This window comes from Octopus sinensis, linkage group LG14 (assembly GCF_006345805.1).
Source record: "Octopus sinensis linkage group LG14, ASM634580v1, whole genome shotgun sequence".
Taxonomy (NCBI): Eukaryota; Metazoa; Mollusca; class Cephalopoda; order Octopoda; family Octopodidae; genus Octopus; species Octopus sinensis.
In genome coordinates, this window is record NC_043010.1 from 35,729,856 (window position 1) to 35,738,332 (window position 8,477).

Below are 8,477 nucleotides of genomic sequence, written 5' to 3' on the forward strand. Positions count from 1 at the left end.
ATGAACTAAAAGTTGGAAGGGAACGGGATAAACTACCTACATCAACTTGCTATAAAAGCAGGTAGTAATTTTACCTTGTACTTATTCTTAGTGCAAGTTTTGAAGAGTGCAGTTTGATTTTAACAGTTATTTTTTCAAAGCTATAATGGAAGTAGCAAAGGAGCATATTCAGCATATTTTGCTTTATGAGTTCAATAAAGGCAACAACACAACGGAAAGTGCGAGGAATATTAATGAAATATATGGGGATCAGACAATCAGCATAAGCCAGTCTCAACAGTGGTTCCAGAAATTCTGAGCCAGAAACTACAGCCTAGAAGATGAGCCTCATCCTAGAAGATCTGTAGAGCTTGATGAGGATGTACTGTAAACCCTGGTGGAACAAAATCCCATGGTAACTGTAGAGAAGCTTGGATTTGGTCATTCAACCATTCATTGACACATGTGTGCCATTGGAAAAGTCAGCAAATTGGGTCAGTGGGCTCCTCACAAACTTTTTGAGTCTGATCAAAGCTATAATGGAAGTGACAAAGGAGCATATTCAGCATATTTTTCTTTATGAGTTCAATAAAGGCAACAACGCAATGGAAAATGCAAGGAATATTAATGCAGTATTTGGGAATCAGACATTAAGCACAAGCCAGTGTCAAAGGTGGTTCCAGAAATTCCGAGCCAGAAATATTTTAATTTATTCTTAGTGCAAGTTTTGAAGAGTGCAGTTTGATTTTAACAGTTATTTTTTCAAAGCTATAATGGAAGTAGCAAAGGAGCATATTCAGCATATTTTGCTTTATGAGTTCAATAAAGGCAACAACACAACTCATCCTGGAAGATCTGTAGAGCTTGACAAGGTCATCCTGCAAACCCTGGTGGAATAAAATCCCATCGTAACTGTTGAGAAGCTTGGATTTGGTCAGTCAAACATTCATTGACACCTGCGCGCCATCAGAAAGGTCAACAAATTTCCTAGTATAATTTCCTAGTATAATTACATGCAGAGAGTGAATGTGTGCTCTTCTTTGCTGTCATGTCTCATGAATGAATCTTTTTTGGACTGAATAGTGACTGGGGATGAGAAGTGGGTTCTCTATAAAAATGTCAAGTGCCGAAGACAGTGGGTAGGGAAAAGAGAAACACTGGTACCCCAGTCTTCACCCATGTCAGGTGTTGTCTGTTTGGTGGGATATAAAAGGTTTAGTCCACTTTGAACTTTTAAACCCAAACCAGATGATAACAAAGGAGATCTTCTGTGCGCAGCTTGAGCGGCTTAAGTCAGCTCTAGAAGAAAAACGACCATCTTTGGCCTCAGATGGCACGCACCTGAGCTACGGCACTGATGTGCCTAGTTGAACATATTGAATGTGTGTAACATTTTCATTGGGAGTATGTTGTTGTTTTGTTTATTTATTGTTTTATGTTTTTTGCTTTGTTTGTTCTCAATTGCCTTACACACTATTTATAAACACTGATGTGAAAGGTGTAGATTTTTTTTGTATGAATAAATTGAGGGGGGTAAATATATATAACTTATTGTGTAAGTTGGTGTTGGTATATATCTATTTATAGTTTTAGAAGTTTCTATATACCTAATATATTTCACTCCCTTAAACCCCTACTCCTGATATCTGCTATTTACCTATCTCTAGTACTTCAGTACTGCTTCATTCAATGTGCCCAAAAGTTCAAAATTTAAGCCTCAGTAATTGATATTCCTTAATTACATTTACATACATTTAATGACTTCATTCATACAACCTATAATTTATATGAACACATTAATTTTCTTTTGTTTTAAACTCATCAACTATTTCTCACAGAATCATTCATTCAATTATATTCATTAGCCAATTCATTTTTCCTTGATTACTACAAGTTCAGCAATTTGTTTACCAGAAAGCAAAAACTCATCAAAAACTTATATAGGTGTGTATGTGTCTGGGTGTGCACGCATATGTATGTCTATGTATATATATTTTTTTTTCCTGACTAACTCACACACACACACATATATATATTCATTATAAGGGCACACAAGGCACCTACCTGCTAGAAAGAAAAGTTAAAACCCTCATTTAAACTACCGATAACAGAAGTGTTAGCATGTCAGGCGAAATGCTTAGCGGTATTTCATCTGCCTTCCATAGGCACAGGAGTGGCTGTGTGGCAAGTAGCTTGCTTACCAACATTACTGTGTGGCACCTTGGGCAAAATGTCTTCTACTATAGCCTCAGGCTGACCAAAGCCTTGTGAGTGGATTTGGTAGATGGAAACTGAAAGAAGCCCATCGTATATATGTATATATGTGTGTGTGTGTGTTTGTGTGTCTATGTTAGTCCCCCCAACATTGCTTAACAACCAATGCTGGTGTGTTTACATCCCCATAACTTAGTGGTTTCGCAAAAGAGAGTGATAGAATAAGTACTAGGCTTACAAAGAATAAGTCCTGGGGTCAATTTGCTCGATTAAAAGGTGGTGCTCCAGCATGGCCACAGTCAAATGACTGAAACAAGTAAAAGAGTAAAAAAGAGTTTGTATATATATATATATATATATATATATATATATATATTCATTATACAGGCACGCAAGGTGCCTACCTGCTAGAAAGAAAAGTTAAAGTCCTCACTTAAACCAGCGTTAACACTGAAAAATTCAACAGAAAATCAACAGTAAGTAGGTGAACAGGTTAAATAATTTTGACAACCAAATACAGCTCAATGTTAAATATTTTGGTAATTAGATACACTTGGATCATAATTTCTAGTTCTTGTGAACAGCCTCAGCTTGCATCAGCAAGTTTTACCGATTGAAAAAAATTCTTCAACTTGTCATATTGAATTTTGCTGGTGTTCTGAATTGTTTTGCACCAAAATCAGAACAGCTTCAGTGTAAATATACTAATACAGAGTAAAAGATATGAATATAAAGTTGTAATTTTCATAACTATACGTGATTTATAAGAGATAAACAAGTAATTCATTCTCGCAGCAACACAATCGCAGTCTTTATTGCGAGGCATGGCTGAGCACACATTTGTTCTGGGGTATGTGACCCATTGCCCCTCTTTCTCCACCTTCTGGTTTACCCTACCTTTTTCTTTTCTTTATTTTTTCTTTATTTCTGTTTTTTCATGTTTTCTTTGTATTTAAATCTTATAAATAAACATTTGTCTAATTTTGCAAGATAACATGTTTGGCAACAAATTAATTATTCTTTATTTCCATTTTAGGACGATCCCAAAGATGTCATCGATGGATTTCAGTTTACATACAGGATCCGAGATTTAGAAAGGCCAAGGTTTTGGTACCTGAGCTTGGCAGCGTGTCATCGAAATAGTGGTCAGAACAGCCAGAACAAGAGTATGCAGTGCAAATGGTGGCAGTCACCAAAAGACATTGAAATAGCTTATGACATCTGGCTGGTGAATGGACACCCGTCAATGAAACATATTAACCCTTTTGAGCACCAGTTTTCATTTGAGCTTCATGATGTTGCTGAGATATACCTGATCGCACTGCTGTTATACTGTATCCTCCTTGGCACCTGGTTACGGGCCTACAACAAATTAATCAAACACCCAGTTACGAAGCTGCTGACATTGACAATTGTTCTTGAGATGGTGGGGATTCTACTCAATTGCATTCATGTCATCAAGTTTGCCTTTGATGGGGTTGGTGTGAATTGGTTGTCGGTGGTAGGAAATGGCACTGATGTGCTCGCCGAGTGTCTCTTCATGCTGCTTGTACTTGTAATCGCAAAAGGATGGGCCATCACAAATATGTATCTTGAAGGTAAATGGGTGATATTCTCTATTTGGGGTCTCTACACAGTCCTCAATGCTGTCTTGTTTGTGTGGAACCTGACTGAAATCGACATTATTTCAAACACTGGTGAGTGGCATACCGGCCCTGGCTATCTGACCCTTGTCTTTCGTCTCACTATTATGCTCTGGTTCCTCTATGAGCTACGTTGGACATTCCTAAATGACCCACAGTCAAAGCGTCTGCTGTTCTTCCAACACTTTGGCGCTGGTATTCTTGTCTGGTTCGTCTACTTACCTGTACTTGTCATGGTCAGCTTACAAATATCAGCACTGTGGCGCTACAAGACTATTCTCAGCATCTCATTTGCTGCTAATTTCCTCTCTGCTGTCTGCATTGTCCATCTTCTCTGGCCATCACATTCTGTTCTCTATCTGATCAAACAGGATGAATTAATTGGAGCCTATGAAATGGAAGTGACTGGCTTCCTGGAAGATCCAGAGAATTCTTTAGCATCAGAGGAAATCCTTGAAGAGGAACGATTTGAGAAACATTCTAAAAAACAAGATAGTTCTTCATTATTGAAAAGTCTGTCAAAAAACAATGGACAAGCACCATCAGAGGATAAGGAACTTCTACTTGATTGACATTGTTCTCTTTGTTTTTTTCCTTATTTTTCTTTCTCCAACCCAACATAATTTATTTATGATCAAAATTCTTGTGTTTGTTTACCTCATTAACAAGTGGTAATTATGTATTATTATTAAATTTCCAAACTTTTGTTTCCATCAAATACTGCTGACAAATTTTAAAAATGTATTTTTTTTTTGTTTAATTCAGACGACATTCCAAAAGATGGTAGAAGCCAGTAAATTGTGTGTGTGTGGTGTGTGTGTGTGTGTGTGTGTGTGTGTACAGACAAACATAAATATATATCCATGTACACATGCAGAAAGGAGTGAATGATTGAAAGTGGCACTCAACATAGTTGGTTAGAGTTACATGTATTTAATAGCATTAACTCAGCTCCACATAACTTAAAGTTTTGTAGGTATGTAGAACATACGTCTTATCAGATGTTTAGAGCTAGAGTTTACTTCCGACTGCTTCCAAACATCTGGTGAGAGGGATGTATAGATGTGCCCACAAAACATGTAGAGCTGAGCCAAATTCCACTCCACCTCTTGTATCTCCATTGCTTGCAGTGGGCACACTGTATGGAATACCTGCCTACACCTCTCCCATTTATTAAACAGGGCTATTTACCTGAAGGGAGCAGAGTCCTGTCTGTTTTCTTGCTTACTAGCACTTTGGTCTTGGCTAAGTTAACTCTAAGACCTTTTGATTCCAGGTTTTGGTTCCACATCTGGAATTTCTTTTCTAATTCTATTACATATTCTGCTATGAGTAAAAGGTCGTCAGCATATAGCAGTTCTCAAGAGCAGCCAGCCTTAAATTTCTGTTATGGCCAAGAGGACAATGATGGATAGAAGAGTACTGGGAACTGAGTCCTAGCAAACTTCTACCTGTACTCTAAATTCATTGCTGTATTCATGGCTAACTCTCACCTCACTGACAACTGGTGTGTCTAAGTGGCTAAGAAGCTTGCTTCCTAACCATGTCACCTTGGGTTCAGTTCCACTGTATGGCACCTTGGGCAAGAGTCTTCTACAAAAGCCTTGGGCTTGGCTGTGTGGCAAGAAGTTTGTTTCCATCCCAATCACATGGTTCCAAGGTCCGTCACACTGTGTGATACCTCGGGCAAGTGTTTTTATTATAGCATTGGATCAACAAAAGGGTTGTGAGTGGATTTGGTAGATGGAAACTGAAAGAAGCCTGTGGCATGTATACGTATGCATGTATATATATATATGTATGTGTGTGTGTGTGTGTATTATGTGTGTGCGTGTTTGGATGTGCCCTTGTCCTGACAGTATGTCTGTAAATGAGCATCACAGCCATGCAAGTGATGTTGGTAATTTCCAGTCTTTTGTTAGAAACATGTCTAGCCATGGGGAAATATTACCTTACTTGCAAACAGACTGGCAGTAGGAAGGGCATCTGTCTGTAGAAAATCTGCCTCATCGTATTCCATCTGACCCATGCAAGCATGGAAAATTGGACGATTAATGACGATGGTGATTAGGTTTGCAAATATGTATAAAAAATTTATACTTGTGTGTGTGTGAGTACATGTCCTTACTTGCTTAAAGCCACAGCAATTGTGTACTCAGTGTGTGTGTGTCTTTCTGTGTGTTTTATTGCATTTGTGTAATGTTACATAACTACTTTGTTTTTATTTTCAACCTCCCTTCCTATTGTTTTGAAATTCACAAGGGAAAATATAATTAAATGAGAACAACAATTAAAATTTTTATAACTAACAGTAATTAAAAGGTCAAAATGTTGCCGACAGTTTTATACATACATACACACACATACATACCATGCATACATACATACATACATACATACATAGACACATACATACATACGACATAATTATGCAATCAGCCTTCATAACATGCTACTAATGCTCCAGCATGGTTAGATACTAGTAAAGATAAGTTCAAGGAGTGAATGTGACTATATATAACAATGTAAGTCCATGTAACATGTGTCCACATGTTACATGTAACCACATATAATAATGTTACTACAGGTAACAGTACATTATGACAACATGTATATGTAACAATATTGCACATCGCTTCGTGGTTAAGAAACTTGCTTTGCAGCCATGTGGTTTTGGGTTCAGTCCCACTGCCTGGCACCTTGGCCAAACGTCTTCTTCTATGGCCCCAGACTAACCCAATGCCTTCTGAGTGAATTTGGTAGACGGCAACTATAGGGAAGCCTCTGTGTGTGTGTGTGCGCGTGTGCGCTTGTATGTGTGTGTGTGTGAATGTGCTTGTATATATATATGTGTGTGTGTATGCTTGTATATATATGTATATGTGCTTCTATATATATTATATATATATGTGCTTATATATATGTATTTGTTTGTTTCCTCCCCTACTGCTTCACAAACAATGTTGATTTACTAGCCTCCCTGCAACTTAGCAGTTCATCCAAAGCAACTGATAGAATAAGTACTAGGCTTAAAAAAAAAAAGATACACACTGTGCTTGATTTATTTAGCTAAACTCTTCAAGGTGGTATCTCAGCATGGCCATAGTCCAATGACTGAAACAAGCCTAAGTTTAAAAAATAAAAAAAGATGTAAAATGACTTAGTGGTTTGGTTTTTGTCGGTGTTGCTCTCTTGGCTTCTAGAACTTGAGTACAAATTTGTTGCAGCTGTTTTGTTGAGTACTTTTTGAAGTACACTTCTTTCTCTATTACCCTATTACACCCAGCTGTAACATCTAGGAATGCTACTTAGAGTAAGCTGGCATCCAATTCACTGAGAGGTGTTAGTTATTTATCAGTTACTCTGTACCATGAAATGGAGCTAAAAGCCTTGACCCTTCAAAGCAATTCTGGGATTTGGCTATATTTACATTATTATCCTTCAGGCTGTGGAGGTGAATGGCTAAGCTGTTTAGGGTGTTGAACTCATAATCGTAAGATTGTGGTTTCAATTCCTGGTCCAGGTGATGCAATGTGTTGTTGAGCAAATCATCTCATTTTATGTTACTCCAGTCCACTCAGCTGTTAAAAATGAGTGAACATATACTCCACCCCCATCCAGGTGGGGGGGGAGTATATGCATCACAGAAACCGGACCTCCAAGTCTATTTGACTCGAGAACATTCTTGATCCTTTTTATCCTATATCCTTCAGAAACGTTAGCACGCCGGGCGAAATGCATAGCCGTATTTCGTCTGTATTTACGTTGTGAGTTCAAATTCCGCCGAGGTCAACTTTGCCTTTCATCCTTTCGGGGTCGATAAATAAAGTACCAGTTACGCACTGGGGTCAATGTAATCGACTTAATCCATTTGTCTGTCCTTGTTTGTCTCCTCTATGTTTAACCCCTTGTGGGCAATAAAGAAATATATATCCTTCAGGTAGGATGTGATATTGGTTAGAGCATTGATAAAAAGATACATACAGTAAAGGAACCTGTATGAAGTCACTCGACCTTTTGAAATAGCATCAAAATATCTCTCTTACTTATACACTCTGTTGCCTTCAAAAAAAAAACCAAAATCAAGTAAACAAAGAAAATGCAAAGGGTACTTCAAATAATGTAGTCCTAGATATACTTTGTCCTGAAAAATAATTGGTCATAGCTGCAATGCATTTTTAAAACTAATTTTCCCTGCAACAAACAGAACTCACACACACATGAACAAACAAAAACAAAATTTTTTTATATTGTGAAGCAGTTCTATTTCTTTATAACACACCTAGTTTAACAGAACAATTTAGTTAGTCTTTGAGTGCCTTTAACCAAGTTTATCCTGTTAAAAGCATTCAAGCTATACCCCTGGGGGCATCTTCCCTTTGCCTAACCAAGTTTTTCGGCAGACATTGACTTGCAGTTGTTCAAAATCAGATCTATCACTCTCAGTTTGAGAACCATTCCACTCTCTTCTTTCTTCTTTTATTCTTTCAGTCATTTGACTGTGGCCATGCTGGGGCACCGCCTTAACATTTTTAGTCGAATGAATCGACCCCAATACTTACATTTTTTAAGCCTGGTACTTATTCTATCAGTCTCTTTTGTTGAACTACTGCAGGGACACAAACACACCAACACCGGTTG

At 37.7% G+C, this 8,477-nt stretch overlaps 1 protein-coding gene across 1 annotated transcript in view; it reads left to right on the top strand.

Annotated features, from left to right (window-relative positions):
* LOC115219095 overlaps positions 1–6,249 on the top strand; it is a 32,375-nt gene extending 26,126 nt beyond the window's left edge. Inside the window, exon 2 of the mRNA XM_029789168.2 lies at positions 3,230–6,249. Within this exon, the coding sequence (XP_029645028.1) occupies positions 3,230–4,408 (1,179 nt within the window). The 3' untranslated portion in view covers positions 4,409–6,249. The remainder of the gene's footprint in view (positions 1–3,229) is intronic.
* The last annotated feature ends 2,228 nt before the right edge of the window (positions 6,250–8,477 follow it).